This window comes from Callorhinchus milii, unplaced genomic scaffold (assembly GCF_018977255.1).
Source record: "Callorhinchus milii isolate IMCB2004 unplaced genomic scaffold, IMCB_Cmil_1.0 Scaffold17, whole genome shotgun sequence".
Classification (NCBI taxonomy): domain Eukaryota; kingdom Metazoa; phylum Chordata; class Chondrichthyes; order Chimaeriformes; family Callorhinchidae; genus Callorhinchus; species Callorhinchus milii.
The window spans coordinates 2,931,379-2,947,089 of record NW_024704758.1 but is presented as its reverse complement, the minus strand read 5'-3'; the positions used below and the strand labels follow the sequence as shown (position 1 = coordinate 2,947,089).

The window sequence follows — 15,711 nt, the reverse complement described above, 5'->3', positions numbered from 1 at the left end:
CGTGGAATCTGCTGCTTGGTTTGATTCTTGCCGGAGCAGAGAATGGTGATCCGAAACAGTGGGACATGCGACATTCTGTCACAGTAGCCAGCAGGTTGCCAGCATTGGCTGAAGCGTCAGCACTGGGTCAATGCAACACTGACCGATGGAGGAGATTGGCAGCATTGAATCATTCAACAGCTTGGGAGTGGTGCGACCACAGGGCTACTCTCGATTTCGCTGCTGATGAATGGGTTGACGACCAACGATATCAAAAGCAGAGGGAAAATAACTATTGATAGTGTACGAGAGAAAACCCCAAATAATTCCCCAACATAATTCCTAAACAACTTGGGTTGAAAAAGGCGAGTCTTAGAAGGTTGCGATTTGAAGGCTAGAATTTATTGCTGAAGTTTGGTGTCTATTACAGACATTTAAACTTTGGTTTCTGATGTCATTGAACTGCTTGGGTTATTGCTCATTCATCTTCTATATTTTTTTNAATCCAGTACTAATATTAACAGGAGAGCACTACGATAGTAAGGAAAATCTAAATGTACGCTCAACAGTGTCAACTAACTGACCAAACTAAATGAGTCGAGAAATAACACCATTAAAAAGTCCCACAGATATGGATCAGCCCATGTCAAGTCCAAATTAACATTTAACTCGGCACATCACAGTTTTGATTACTGTGTTCCTCTGATGCTGTTCAGAAGTCTAGGATAACACTCAGTTTGATCAACTGTGCACAGTTTGGGTTCCAGAATAAGATCCTCGGAAGCTGTGCTGAAATATTAATAGGTTATACTCCCAGACCATCGGAACACAGTGGTCAACAACAGCTTGCATTTATCTAGCGCCCTTCACACAAGGGTAGGGTCTCAGAGGGCAGAGTGATCAGCAACACAGAGCATGTCATCACTTCACACTGGAGAGAATCGTCAAGGGAGAGAACTAAGAAGTAAAACAAGGTAATGGAAGCAATGGGTCAGTGTCTGTGCCCCACGAGGTATCCTGCAGCGGCTTCCTCATCGCCAGGCAATGCGAACGCAAGTGGAGGCGGGCACGTCACTGGCCGGGCGGAATCGGTGCTTTGTCTGCGCGCTCCTCGCAGTCCGTGAACAATCTGCCTCCAACCTGGCCTGAAAGATGTGTACAGATCACTAGTCAGTGTGTGTACATATGCTCAGACAGTGAGCATATATACAGATTAAGTTTATGTGTGCCCAGGCTACGTAAATGTGTGCACAGATCAAGTAAGTGTGCGCACTGGAACTCCATCCCACAGTCCCTCCACCTCGCTCCTTCCCTTGCCTCCTTCTGAAGACCCTCCTCTTCGACGGTGTCTTCGATCACCCTCCTACCCCTTCCATCCCCGCCCTCCAACCCTCCTGATCCCAAACACCAGCTCGGGTGCGGATCCCTGAGTGTCCAGCGCCTTTGGACGTCCTCCTGACTTGAAAGACGCTGTACAAATGCAATTTGTTGTTGTTGCACAGATCAAGTAAGTGTGTGCAGAGCTACGCAGGGTGCAGGGACTTTAGAAGACGCAGTTTGATGCTGTGTTTGGAAGATGGCAGGAAGGGTTATCTGCAAGGCTCAGATCAAATGGGCCAAAGAGCCTTTTTTCAGGCGAACATCTTTTTCTGATCTTGCGTTGATACGATCAGTGAAAACGGATTTGCTGTTTTTGCCTCCACTAGTCCGGAAGGGGGTAAAGGACTGAAAAACGCTGGTTTGTGTTTTTAGCGCCTTACGTTTCTAGTCGGTCCCTCCAAAGTGCTGAATCGGCTTAAAGTCTGAATTGTGGAGTGCGGAGAGTAAACATCCGAACTCTTCAAACCTAAGCAGCAAATGTGAGATTTAATAACTGCATCCACAGGAAATACTCCCTTTAAAAGTCTCATCTTAATCTGGAAGACTCAGAGCCACTCAGCATCATCCCTTTAGAATTCCCGACGGCCTATAGCAGGGATCTCAGCTCTTGAAGGAGCCCTTCATTTGCGCATCTCATATTCCACATTAAGGAATCCTATTAGGAATTCTCAAATTTTAATTAATTAATTTTTGCCCACAAAATATACAATCAATTCACTTTACAACAATAACTTGCACTTATGTAGCCCCTTCCACGCATGGTCATGTTTTAGAGCGCTCATATATGCTGTGAAGCACTTTGAGACGTCACAACTACGTGAAAGGGCGCTATATTAAATGCAAGGATTACTATTATTAAGAAATACCTAAATTTGGGCCCTATAGCATGTTACAGCATAAAAACAGCCCATCTAAACTATCAACTCTGTGTTGCTCGGGTGTGGATCCCTGACTGTCCAGACGCCTTGGGATGTCCTCTTGACGTGAAAGGCCCTGCACAAATGTAGTTTGTTGTTGTTGCTGCTGTCTTCCTCCATAAGAGCTGCCTAATCTAATCACAGTCTCCTCTCCATTCCACCCAACGCAGCCAACCTCAGCAAACATATTTGGCCCACGTGTCTCTCGAGACTGCAAGTATTTTGTAAAGAACACCTTACCTGGGAGAGAATCAGATGTCACAGACCTGAGGCTGGAATAAAGAAGGGAGCCACAGTCCATCACTGCCGCGCTGTGACATCGCAAGGTGCTGCGTTCAGTCCAATTGGAAGCTTTGGTCTGAAGACGTTTACCTTTTGATGAAAGCAAAGTAGGTGCACTTTTCCCCCTAAAGAATTAGAAATAACAAATGCGTTGGCTTTTCTTGCAGTGTTTTGCTGATCATCACTGAACTGCCTCAGGGTTGAACTAAGTTGCATTATGCCACCGGCCACTAAACACCCAACTCGTTCCCCTGCCCAACAGCCACATACAATAAACTTTTAAAGAACCGTGAGTGGAAGATCCCCCATTTCTTCCTCTCTCTCTCTCTTTCCCCCCCACCCCACCTACCAATTGACTACGACACACATGAGCCAGGGAAACTCCAACTATGCACACACCCATTCCAAGAATATTCACACAATGCACGATCAAGAAACCAAAGTTGAATATCGTTTGTTTAAAAAGTTTATTTAAAAAAAGATTTGACCGCACGGTGTGTGTTCCGCAAACTATATTAGCAAAAAGATTCGTAAAACCCCACGGTTTATAAACCTGCCAAGTTACCCGTTGAATTGTGTGATGCTTTCACATATAAGGCCACTGTTAAATGAAAAATACCAGAGTGGCCCACCGCCCCGTAAGCAAAGCCTTGACCCGTACCTTTTCAGTAAGAGGGCTTTGCCCAGCTTAAGGTTGATTGAAGTTGCAGCTGAGCCTGTGTTCTCCAGAGCGGGAGTCAAACCGCTTTTGTTCACCTCCTGGCTCCGGGAGTAACGCTCTCGAGGTATCTGTTGGTCGGCCAGGGGCAGACCGACCCACTCCTCCTCTGAAGCATCATCCCTGTCGTCAAAGGAGTTGGCAGCGGCGGAGAATGTGTGGCGGGGTGTGTGCCAGACAGCGACCTGATGGGAATTTATCGCACAAAGAGATAAACTGCTGGGCAAGGGTTTCACACAAACTCACACACACACACACCCCAGCCTGGGTGTTTTGTAAATGTTGAGTTAGTTCTCTGCCAGGCATTGCTGCCAAGTCAAGAGAATAGGCAGGCAATGGCAACTCACATTTATACGAGCGTGTTTTGTGTCAGTAAGATGTCTCGGAGCCCTTCGCACAGCTAACAGGGGTGGGCAAAAGCACAGTTGAGGAATCGGGTCTTAAAGCAGGTTTTGTAGACAGGGAGGAGAGGGGGCGGGAGGGAGTCTGGGATGGAGTACTGAAGGGCAGGGGGCATAATGGCTTGCCCGTCAATAGTAGGGCGGGGTGTTTTCTGAGCGCACGGAGCGGATGGGATGGTAAGGTTGCAGTAGGTAACCCGCTGTTGCTTGTACACGTGCAGGACTAAGAGATGTGTTGGTTCGTGAGTGTTCAATTCAGCAGGAACAGAACCTGTATGTAACTTGCCAGTCAGTCACCACCTCCCAGACCTATTCAATAAGAGTCCAACAGAGGGCTCTCTAAAGCAATCCCCATTGGCACCTGCACCTCAGATACAGCTCAGTTTGAACTGGATGCCTTATGTCTCATAATAATAATACTTGGATTTGCTACAGCGCCCTATCACATCTTCTAGACATCTCAAAGCACTTCACAGAATATACCTTAAAGTGAACTGACTGTATTTTTGTGGGTGAAACACGGCAACCAATTGCCCACAATGTTAACACCTTGTCCTTGGACAGACGGGATTAGTATTATTATAAATTGCATTGTATCCAGTGTATGACATTTCCCTGGTTAGGCTTGCAGTCCAGTAGTCCAGTCCAGTCCAGCTGGCATTCAGTCAGCTATCCCACTCGCCATCCCATTCCATTTTGAGCGCTTTGGGACGTCTAGAAGACACGACAAGACGCTATATCAAATGCAAGGATTATTATTATTATTTTCATTTACCTGTCCATTTGGTTTACAAAGAGTTGTGGTACAGTCTGGGCCTGTTCTGAACTTCTCCAGTTCTCTCCACAAGAAGTCCGAAGGTGGACTGTGTGAAACTTTAGCTGCTGCTGCCCAGACCTGGTTTGATTTCCACACACACAGAAAGGAAAGAAAAAGTAACATTAATACTTAGCGTTGGCGAGAATTGGGAGCGTCACAAGGCAGGAGGATCCTGAGCGGGAATCAGCGGCCACTCATTGTTTGCTGAAGGCAATGAGTGCTGACACGAGGCAGAACAGTCATCTCTGCAAACAGTGAGTCTGTGATAACAACAACAACTTGCATTTATATAGCGCCTTTCACCCGGGACAGTGTCTCGGAGCACTTAACTCCGGTTGGGGTGGGGTGAGGGAGAAGGTCACCCAATTAAATCATAACCAGTGCTACAGGATTGCCGATCAGGATGTCCAAATCCACCGCAATACGTGGTTTGACTACGTATTTTGTGGGCAAAATGCTGCAGCACAATTTGCGCACAGCAATGTCCCACAAACAGCCAGAGCGAGTGACCGATTTTATTGGGAGGATTTGTCGGCCAGGACACTGGGGAGAGAAACTCCCTTCTGTTTTCGAAAAGCGCCGTGGGGAATCTTTTAACTCCCACCAGAACAGGCAGACAGGACCTCGGATTAACGTCTCATCCAAGGGATTAAACCAATGGTGTCCTATTAAACATACCACAATGTACTGTTGTGCTGGGCTCAGATTTACCGTAAGGTACTGTTGTGCTGGCAGCAATGTGGGAGTTGGGAAACGATACAGAGCGATGGGGTGGCTGTTGACACTCTGCTGTATAAAGTGGCCGCTGAGGATCACCTCCTTATCGTGAGAGGTGTTGAAGAGACGGACAAAATGGCCCATGGTGTTGACCTCCACTATCTGGACGCTGGTGACAGGGCTGAGGCGAGAGACAGAAGAAAAGTGCATGTAATGAGCCTTTTTTTTTATATGGGACCGACTTTCAAGGCCTTCACCCTCACATACAGACGCTTTCACTCCCTCGTACCTCCCTCCCTCTCTGACCTGCTGGTATACCCCACTTCTCCATCCCTCCCCGGCTAAATTTTGGTCAGCAACAGCAACAACTTGCATTTATGTAGCGCCCCTCAGGTGGGGCAGCGTCTCAGAGCACGACACCGAGCCAGGAGGAGGGAGGGAGGTGACCGTAAGCACGGTCGGAGAAGAAGGCAGTTTTAATCCTTGGAGAGTGTAAAATCCTTATCCTGTCTTTAATAATCTTTGATAATCTTGCAGGATCCACTGCTGCTGAATGGAGGCTAAAATGCGTGTCGGGTAAGAGCTAACAGCGTTTTGAGACGTCTCGAAGACGTGATGAGGCGCTATATCAAATGCAAGGATCATTATTTATTATTATATTAGCCCAACTTGCTCTCGAGACCACCCCCCCCCACCATGACCACTTGAAGCTTCTGCTTATCTCTCGAACACTTATAAAAAAATCTTGAATCGCTGCAAGTGTTGTTACGAGTACCGCAGTATTTTGAACAGGAATGACAAGTGCCCCGTCTCCACGGTTACGCACACAAACAGCATAAACCGTCTGTAATCTGAAGAGCAGTTGCAGCCGCCTGCATTTGTGCCGGGCTCGGTAAATTGAGACAAGACGCGAAATCGCAAGCTCAGGGAATCCATCATTTATTTGCTGCGTTTTCCAGGCAAAGCAACTCGGTTGTTGTGTCGATTAACTCCTTCAGAGGGCAAATGTCTGGGTGCGTTTTTGGTTGGGGGACAGGATCGGAGGTGATCGTATCGATGCCCTTTCTCTCGGCTCCTCTGGAATCATCTAATGCTCGCTCTTCGCTCCCTTCACTCCCCCCATCAGTAGCCGTGCTTTGAGACACGAAATCCCCCTCCCTCCCTCCCACGCCCCCTTCTCCACTTGAACTCTCCACCAGAACCGCTTCACATCGCTTTGCCTACCTGTCTCGGGCCGACTTTCAAGGTCATTACGCTCACATACAAATCCCTTCACTCCCTAGCACTTCCCTACCTCTCTGACCAGCTGTATCCTATTTTCCCCCCCACTCCCCCCCACCTCCGTCTCTCGGCTAGCACAGGCCTGCTGCGCTCCCCTTAAGCTTCCCTGACAACATCGATCCCCTTCAGCAACGAGAATAATAATAATCCTTGCATTAGACACAGCACCTTATCATGTCATCGGAACATCTCAAAGCGCTTCACAGGATATACTGTAAAGTGGAATTGAACGTGTCTTTTATGGGCGAAACGCAGCAGCCAATCGAGCACAGTAGCGTCCCATAAAAAGTCTGGATCGAGTGATCAGATTCCCTGCCTCGATGCCGCCTCCTTGCCCCAAATCAGAATGTTAAGTTGAGTAAATCTAGACCCAGGTGGAATTCCTCCCTGTTGGACTCTCTCTCTCTCACTCTTTCTCTTTCTCGAGTTCTCGAGCTCTTGTGGCCCTGGTTCCTACCCGATCGAGGCTTCGCTCTCAGTCTCAGGTTGGACAAAGCTACACACTCGATAGCCTCTTGTCGGGAAGGTTTGCTCCCCTGGTTTGTCGGATGTTTCTTCACTTGAAGTCCTCCCGGAGGCCGAGCCTTCAGCCAAAGACATTGGGGGATCTGGTTAAACAGCCAAAAGTTTAACATCAAATGACTAAGACTTAATCGATGTTGTATTAACACTTCAGGGAATGAATCTCATTCATGGGATCCAGGTGGCATGCTGAATCCAACCCTGACTGACTGGTTGAAAAGGTCTCCCTTCTTAGCTGGGAATAATAATAATAACAATCATTGCATTTGATACAGCGCCTTATCACATCTTCGAGACGACTCAAAGTGCTTCACAGATTATACTCTAAAGCGAATTGACTGTACATTTTGTAGGCGAAACGCGGCAGCCAATTGCGCACAACAGAATTTAGGCCACAAAGCCCATTTGCTAATGAATATGAAGTTACAGTAAAAAAAATCCTTACATTTGGTATTAATGTCTTTCACGTCAGGAAGGTGTCCCACAGCGCTTGTGGGGGGGGGGGGGGGGGGGTTGGAGGACAGCAGCCAATTTGTGGACAGCATTATTCCACAACAACCATGAAAAGAATGACCAATTTTATTTGGGAAGGACATCACAAGGCGTTCGACGGTTTAAGGGTTTGCTCCCGAGCTGGGGGCGGGGTGGGGGGGTGGTAGGAAACAAGAGAGGTAGAGGGTAGGCGGAGGTGAGAGGGTGGCCCAAAGCACGTTCAAAGGGAAAAGTCTTGAGATGGGCCTTGAAGGAGGCAAGGGAGGGGGACAAGGTGGAGGGATTCCTGGATGGAGCTCCAGAAGGTTGGGGAGGGAGGCGTGTTAATCCCATTTTTCTGGTCTTTACCCTGGACAATTTTCCCATCTCGCTCAGAGGTCACCCCGACAGCTGCTGAGACCACAGGTCCGACCGATCGAATGTCAAGCTGCTCGGCGACCTTACCCACGCCGACCTCCTCCTCGCCCTCCTCCCGTGCCGCGCGAGCAGGGTGGTTTGCGCTCGGGTTTGGGGGTCCCCATAGCCGAGGTGGCTCCTTCACCGAGCTCCTCCAGCCCGAGGCAGTCCACTCCTTACGTAACCTTGATTCACGTAAACAGGATGGCAAAGCGTTTACAAAAGGAGATTTTTTTTTTACAAGCCGTTAATAGCGCAGAATCGTATCCCTCGCTTAACAGTATCCGACAGCCCCTTTGTCTCTTCATTAAGCAGTTCGTGAATTCACCGTGCGTTAATGACTCATTCCTGTCACAGCGCAAAGTCTCATTGTGATATAATTGAGGGGGAAATTCCATTTCTGTTTCTTCTCTCTCTCTCTCCTCTCTCTCTCTCTCTCTCCTCTCTCTCTCTTTCCCTCTCTCTACTGAACTGAAACCCTCACTTCCTACATGAGCAAGCTGCTAAATGTAGTTGTAGGTCTTCCAATTAATTGCTAAATAAATAGCTTGCGTGACCTACTTTTCAGGTGGCCAACACACAATGGCTCGAAGCGATGCCATTTCAGTGACTCGCTGATGCAGGAAATGCAATTTCACCAGAGTACATAATCTTGCATTTGCGTTTGAAATTGCACCTTATCGTGTCTCCAAAGAGTTTGATTCTTTACTGTGAGGCGCAGTGACTCAGTGAGAAATTACATTTGTATAGCGCCTTTCACGTCGGGAGGACACAGGAGGGGGTGGACTGTAGGGAGGGTAAGGGGTAGGAGGGTGACCGAAGGCACGGTCGAAGAGGGAGGTCTTGAGTCGGGCTTTAAGGCTGCTTATGTTGGACGTTGCTGTGCGCAGTTTGTCTCCCACTTTAGTCAACAAAGCGCATAACACAGTGACTATACTTAACGGCAATTCCCTGCAAAGCTCTGCGAGACGTTTCAATGTTCGTAGGCGAGGACTATTATCTATTGATTACCTGGTCTCCGCGTTGTCCAGCTGCACTTTCAATGCATCCATCTTCTCCTTCAGGGAAGGTAGCACTGAGCTCAACGCTTCGGTTTCCTGCATTTTCTCAAGTACCTCCACCTGCAGGGTCTAAGCACAGGGATAACAGCCATCTAACAACAACAAGTTGTATTTATACAGCGTCTTTCACGTCGGGAGGATGTCCCAAGGCGCTGGACAGTCAAGGGTTTGCACCCGAGCTGCAGGCTGGAGTCGAGAGGGGTGGAGGGCAAAGGCTGGGGGGGTAGGGGGTGTGTGTTAGGAAGATGACCAAAGGCACAGTCGAAGTGGAAGGGGCTTGAAGGAGGCGAGGGAGGGGGTGAGGCGAAGGGGCTCCAGGATGTAGTTCCAGAGAGTGAGCGCAGACACGCACTGCCTTGTCCACCATTGATCTGACATTGACATCCTTAAAATTTGGAGGACCCCAGATTCCACCCGTTCTCAGCCCCGGATAAGGAACGCTTTGTCTTAAAAGCTAAGGCGGCCCAGAATAGAGGGAGAATTCAGTCTTCGCCTGGAAGCTGTTTGTTTTCCTGTTGGTATAATATCACCTCGTGAAATTCACGGCCGGCAAATAGCAAATCTTGGGCTGTTTCTTTTTCCGTCAAAAAAGGCCAGGAATCGATAGTCAGAACGGTTGCATTTAGGAACCCGAAAGAGAAGGGAAAAAAGAACCTTCAGGGTCATTTCAGCCTCTGAGCTGCCAAGACCTACCTGGAATTGTTCGTCCAATGCCTTTAAGCCACGTTCATTGTCCTGGTGTTCCTGATAAAAGGTTTCCATTAACATCTCACGGAGTTGCTCCTCTGACCTGAGCTAAAACAGGAAAATAATAATAAATGATTCAGGTGCAGAAATTCCACCAGGGTCCAGATTTACTCCGTTTATCTTAAATGTGGCATTTTTCAGGGTGTCCAGAATTTCAGCAAATTCTTAAATCCGGTCTTAATTTTGAAGCTGCCTTCATGTAAGCACCTTAGGAACTTCTGGGGGGAAAAAAACAGCTTCAGAGTTGAGGACTGAATTGAACAATTTGATAAACTCTGAATGCTCCAAATGCGGAGTAAATCTTGACCCAGTTCCGTTCCCCTTAAGTGCTAGTTTACGTTGGTGCCCAAATGTGTTTCTGAGTAATAACAACAACAACATGCATTTATATAGAGCTTTACTTGCAGGGCCGCAGCTCGGAGCACTTGACAGTGCCTGACGCCGAGCCTAATAAGAATGGGTTTGGGTTAAACCTGGTTTTGTCTGCAATTTAACAACTTTCAAGAAACGCTCTTTGAATTTATACTGCAATTTCCTCTCCCTTTTTATCCACCAAGATATTTCTCGGTCTGAATAAGCTTTCTAATTGGCAGCTTCGTCTCCAACCTGATTTTCACACGCTCGTCGCACACTTTGCAGATAATGCTGGATTATTTGAAACTCGTGTCTTCCTGTTGGAAGCAGAGAAGCCTGTCTGACAGGTTGGTCCAGGCCTGTTTTAAGCAAATAAAGGTAAGGTTATTTAGCTTGCGTGCTTGCCACAAGTTATTGAAAGGCAAATCAGGTTACATTGCATACACAGTGCCTCAGTGATATTGTTCAGCGTCTGTCTCCAAAAATAAATGGGAACTTTAAATGGCCGCTTAATTCTTTATAGCAATGAATGTTTCCCAACAGTTTAGAATAAAGCAAGTCTCTCATTATCATACACAGAGACTATAATGTGGAAACCTCTCCTCAAAGCACTTCACAGGGAATTGCTGTCAAGTGCAGCGAATGTGTATTAAACAGGCAAACACAGTAGGCGATTGATGCATAGCAAATTCCCACAGCAAATGGCACGGTTTATCTGGAGGACTGTTGATGAGACACCAACCCAAAAGTCCCTTCTCCCTTGGAATAGTGTTAACAGTTTTAAAGCGGTACAAAATAGTGGGGGAAAGGCGATATGTGTTATTGTCATGCCCGTCACCCCAGTCCTCGCCAGGGTCCACTGACCCCCTGTCTCCCAGCGGATTGATTTCAAAGTTCTCACCCTCACTTGTTTCTCGTCTCCTACCTCCCCCACTCGACTCTCTGCTTTCCTGCTCAGCCAGTTCATATTTGCTACGTGTCTTTGCTTTCTCCATACCATCGGCGGCCAAGCTTTCAACTGCCACGCCTCTACCCTCTACTCTTCGTCTCTCCCCTCTCATTCCATCCTGTCTTAAAATGTACCTCTTCGATCACAGCTATGATCACCTCCACCTTTTCCTCTCTCCTCTCCCCTGCTTGGCATCTGACTCCCATCATTGTAAAGTGCCTCCAGATGTTGTCCTACTCGAAGAACACTATATAAATGTATCTTCCTTTTTGACCGTGCCTTCGGTCATCTTCTCCCTTCACCCCTCTCTCATCTCAACGTGCAGCTCGGATGTAAACTCCTCATTATCCAGCACCTTGGGATGTCCTCCCAACATAGAAGGCGCTAAATAAATGTAATTTATTGTTGCTGTTGATGTTGTTATTATCTCAGGGGCTTTTTGTTGGTCAGTCAGGTGTCTGACACATACAGAAACTCATCAATCTTACAATGATGATGGGTTTCCGCATGTGTCAGACACCGGTTGACCAAACGTCAATCACACGTGATAATGAATAGTTTGCATTTGATCATTTGCCATGCACAGTATTTGCTCCCCTGCTCATGCTCACAATTGGTGGATTTGTACACTGTTACTATCTCTGATGTTCCCCACCCAGAAGTCATGTGAACCTGATTCCAGTGTTGCCTTTATGGTGCCAATCATCACACAAGTGCTTTGGTTCGTGCTCTACAGGAGAAATTCACAGCTAAGTAAACCATACCACAGATCGCAACTTGTTGATGCTAATTTTTGCTCTCAGCTGAATAACTCAAGGTGAGTGACTGCGCCAAGTGTCAGCAATGTTCTTACTGCTGGGTTGAATACCTGGGATGATTATTTTCTGCCGGCAGACTGTTTCTCAGAAAAAAATGTTAACAACCGTAAATTGTTTCCAACAATGTCATTTCATCTCTGTTGATATCACGCCCAAGTGCCTGCAAGGGTTGTGGCTTCCAGGAGAGGTGACTAGAAAGGGGAACGTCTTCGGTTTCAAAGGTGTCTGAAAGCATGAAACCTGGGAATGTTGGCAAAGTCAGGCTTGTCAGTTTCCTAAACAAAACCCCTTTTGTTAGTTTGACACCAATGTGAGGTTGAATAACTTATTGGCTGGCTCCTAGCTCTGCACCTCTCTCTCGCTCTGTCTCTGTCTCTGTTTGTCTCTCCCTTTCTCTTCTTACGGTGAATTGCAAGACAGTAATATCATAGGTTAGGAGGACCTAAATGCTTGTCTGAAATTCACTGAAAATTGCAGGTAGTTGGTACTTTCACAATGTCTACTTTAGAATTAACCCGTTTTTGTATAAACAATATTGCCGTTGATCGTTCCATTATGTCTTGTGTGTGTGTGTGTGTGTGGTGGGGTGGAGGGGGTGGGTGGGTGGAGGGGGAACGATGTTTAATGTTATCTGACTCGACTTGATGCAGAGAGTCAGAGAGTCAAGGGGTAGGGTTTAGAAGGTGGGATTTAATGGGTGTGGACTTTGCGAAGAGTGGACATTTTTGGACCCCAACCCAACCCCCCACACTCCACCAATCCATCTCCTACAGAAACCTTCTGCGAAGCTACTTTTAGGACGTCCTCCCAACATGAAAGAAGCTTTACAAATGTAATTATGTTGTTGTTGTTGATGAAATAAAAAATATCATTTGACAATCAGGACATCTCCAGAATGCGATTGGAGCAGGTTATTGTAGACTGTAATTCTTTTACAAGTCAAAGTACAAAAGGCATATTACATTTCTAAAGTATAATAAACAATGGCTGTTATTCCATAAGAATTTTTCCAAAAGGATTTAAAATATTACATCGAATAATAATCCTCACATTTGATAAAGTGCTTTTCATGCCGTGAGGAAATTTCAAAGCACTTCAAGGGTTTAGTGTAAAGTGTAGTGACTGTATTTTGTAAGTGAACATTGGAATCGTTTGGGAAGCAATTTGGTGCTGTCATTGGAATATTCCGGAAGGATGAGATCAAATGGGCAAAAGGCTTTCTTCATCTAAACCTCTCTTGTGAACTTGCGACCTTATTCTTCTAATTTGCCTTGTATTCAGACCCTGCATTGTCTGACTTAGTCCATGACCTGCACAGTGCTGTTGTTGAGAGATAGGAAAATAGAGAGAAAAGCTTGAAATGTGGTGTCGCATTGTACTGAATCGGAATGAGAAAAGAGTTGGAATGAAAAGTGCTTTGCTGGCAAGTTCCCCAAGCTCTCCTCAGTGGCTCAATCCTCTGTGTAACTCCACGGCCCTCATTAATACTGATTCAGGCTGCAATTAATTATTGTCCTTATGTAACAGGACCTGAAGCCCAGTGAGCAAACTGGTCGGTCACAGTCCGACTGAGACACAGGCTTCGAAAGATGCTTAACTTCGTTGACACGGACCTTGCTTCGCATTGAGGTGTCCTGGCTCATCAGACTCTCTATGTGCTGCTGAAGGTGGAAGTTCTCAGTCTGCTCACGTTCCCAAAGGATTCGATCACTGCTCATCTGTGCCTTCAAAGCCACCAGCTGATTAAGATAGAGATTTGTCACTACATCACTTACTGAAAGCCTGGCTCAGGGCCTGTTATTATTCAGCTCAGTGAATAAATTTCAGTCTATTGGAGCAGAACTCTGTGTCTGATCGCACCTCTGTCTTTCTCCCTCTCCCATCACTCACACTCACTCAATATCTAAGCCTCCTACACTGTTAGTGGAACAACACACACAGGTCAGCATCAGATGTGAATGTTTAGATACATTGTGTTGAAGCAAATCCTACCTGCTAGGCTATCCCTTCATGCCCTGGCACTTCCCTACCTCTCCGACCTACCAACCCACTACCCATTGCCCCCGCTCAACTGGCTCCGGCTTCCTGCTTATCCGTTCCACCATCGGCGGCTGTACTTTCAGCCACTACGCCCCAAAGCTTTGGAACAATCTTCCTCAATCCCTCCGCCTTGCCCTGTTCTTCCCCATCTTCAGGTCTCTTCTAATAATCCTTGCCATATCGCGTGGTTGAGACAACCCAAAGGGTTCACAGGATTCACTGTGCAATTTGGGCACATAGTGTCCCATAAACCAACATGAAGTGAGCAACCAATTTTATTGGGGTGAGAGGGTTGTTGGCCAGGACAGCGGGAGAAATTTCCTTCTCTTTTCAAAGAGCGCTATGGGGTCTGTAACATCCACCCAGGCTAGACTCCAAGTTCAAATTCATGACGTGGGGCTTGAACCTATAACCTTGTGACTCAGAGCAAGAGCGCTATCGACTGAGCTTGGCTGATCATAGTCAGGTTAGTGATAGAAAGTGCTTTTATCCGTCTCGATTCCGCTGTTTCATGGTAAGAACTTGGTTGTGATGTTTAAGAGGAAAACAGAGTTGCTTTGGAAAATCAGAAAACTTTTGGACTTGCCTTTTGTTCCTGGATCTGGACCAGGTTCTCCTGAAATCGTCTGAGTTCTAACTCAGTGATCACCCTCACATCCTCCACTATCTCCTTCAGAGCAGCTTCCCCGAAGCCTGTCCTTATCGTCTCTGCCTCCAGCTGTACGATTGCCCCCTCTAGTCTTCCAATGTGGTCGCTGCTGGTCTGTAGAGTCTGAAGAGAAGACAAAGAATAAAAGAAACTTAACATTGGGGAATGTGCCAAAGTTACGGATTGTATTTTTTTAAAAAATCACAATAAGCCTTGCATTTGATACAACAACAACAACAACTTGCATTTATACAGCGCCCTTCACAAGGGATAGAGTCCCGGAGCGCTTCACAGTGGCGGAGTCTGACAACGAGCCAGAGGGAGGTGGGGAGGTGACCGTAAGCACAATCAAAAAAAAGGTCTTTAGGCGGATTTGTAGGTGCGGAGCGATATCGCGTTGTTGAGACATCTCTGAGCGCTTCACAGGATTTATTGTGTCCCATAAACCGCCATGAAACCTCTTGAATCTTAGTTGTTGGAGTTCTGGCCCAGTGAGCGAGCAGCTGAGCCATTCACAGCTGGAAAGCCCCAGGTTCGAACCCTTAAATCCGTAACTCTTCAAAATGCTTCACAGAGATGACTGGAGCCCAAGTTGGGGGTGGGTGCAGTATGTGAGGAGAGGAGGGGAAGGAAAGGTAACCAAAAACGTTGTTGAAAAGAAAGGTTTAAAGGTTTAATGGTTGGTGGCGGGAGTTCCAGAGAGTGGGGGCAGAATGGCTGGTCGCTTGTCCACTGATGGTGAGGTACGCGAAGGGGACGTAGTTAGGCGAAGGGGCTGATGTTCGCTGGAGCAATAGGGTTGCAGGAGGATCAGGGATGGGGGTGAGGCTGGTGTGGGGTGAAGGGGTATATTTAAACGGGAGGGCAAGGACCTGGAATTTGAATTGAATTGAATGCAGTGGTGGCTTTACCTGGATGTGCAGTTTGCTCTGTGTCTCGAGCTGACGGTTTAGCTTCCGGATTTCCTGACAGAGGTCGAGTTTCTGAGCCTCGACTTCTTGACACCTTTCCCCCAAGAGCAAAGGTCCCGGAAGGGCACAGAAACATAAGTGATTACGGTTCCACATTGGCAAACTTCAACAGCAGATCCAAAAGGAAGGGCAATCAGTGACTGATACTCACTTTCATTTCATTGCTTTTCGCCCACAAACTATACAGTCAATTCACTTTGCCGTATCTTCTGCAAAGCGC

General features: G+C 47.0%; 1 protein-coding gene across 1 annotated transcript; it reads right to left on the bottom strand.

The window, feature by feature from the left end:
• Window positions 1-481: 481 nt before the first annotated feature.
• LOC103189091 (lamin-B1) lies at window positions 482-15,587 on the bottom strand. Its single transcript, XM_042341557.1, has 14 exons — window positions 15,432-15,587; window positions 14,458-14,643; window positions 13,393-13,570; window positions 10,317-10,423; window positions 9,657-9,758; window positions 8,914-9,032; window positions 7,855-8,087; window positions 6,950-7,100; window positions 5,206-5,392; window positions 4,453-4,572; window positions 3,220-3,461; window positions 2,517-2,683; window positions 1,740-1,825; window positions 482-1,124 (listed from the first exon to the last, which is right to left on the bottom strand). The coding sequence occupies exons 1-14, from the start codon at window positions 15,585-15,587 to the stop codon at window positions 1,011-1,013; spliced, it is 2,148 nt and encodes a 715-aa protein (XP_042197491.1). The 3' UTR covers window positions 482-1,010.
• Between the last annotated feature and the right edge of the window lie 124 nt (window positions 15,588-15,711).

Excerpts from the sequence above, each read along its gene's own strand:
- LOC103189091 (XM_042341557.1), bottom strand. The coding sequence starts at position 15,587 with ATGTGGAACCGTAATCACTTATGTTTCTGTGCCCTTCCGGGACCTTTG. Across the intron at positions 3,462-4,452 it reads TTTGTAAACCAAATGGACAG|GTCGCTGTCTGGCACACACC; the intron begins GTAAATGAAAAT and ends AATTCCCATCAG. Across the intron at positions 1,125-1,739 it reads TGGAGGGACCGACTAGAAAC|GCCAGGTTGGAGGCAGATTG; the intron begins GTAAGGCGCTAA and ends CACATCTTTCAG.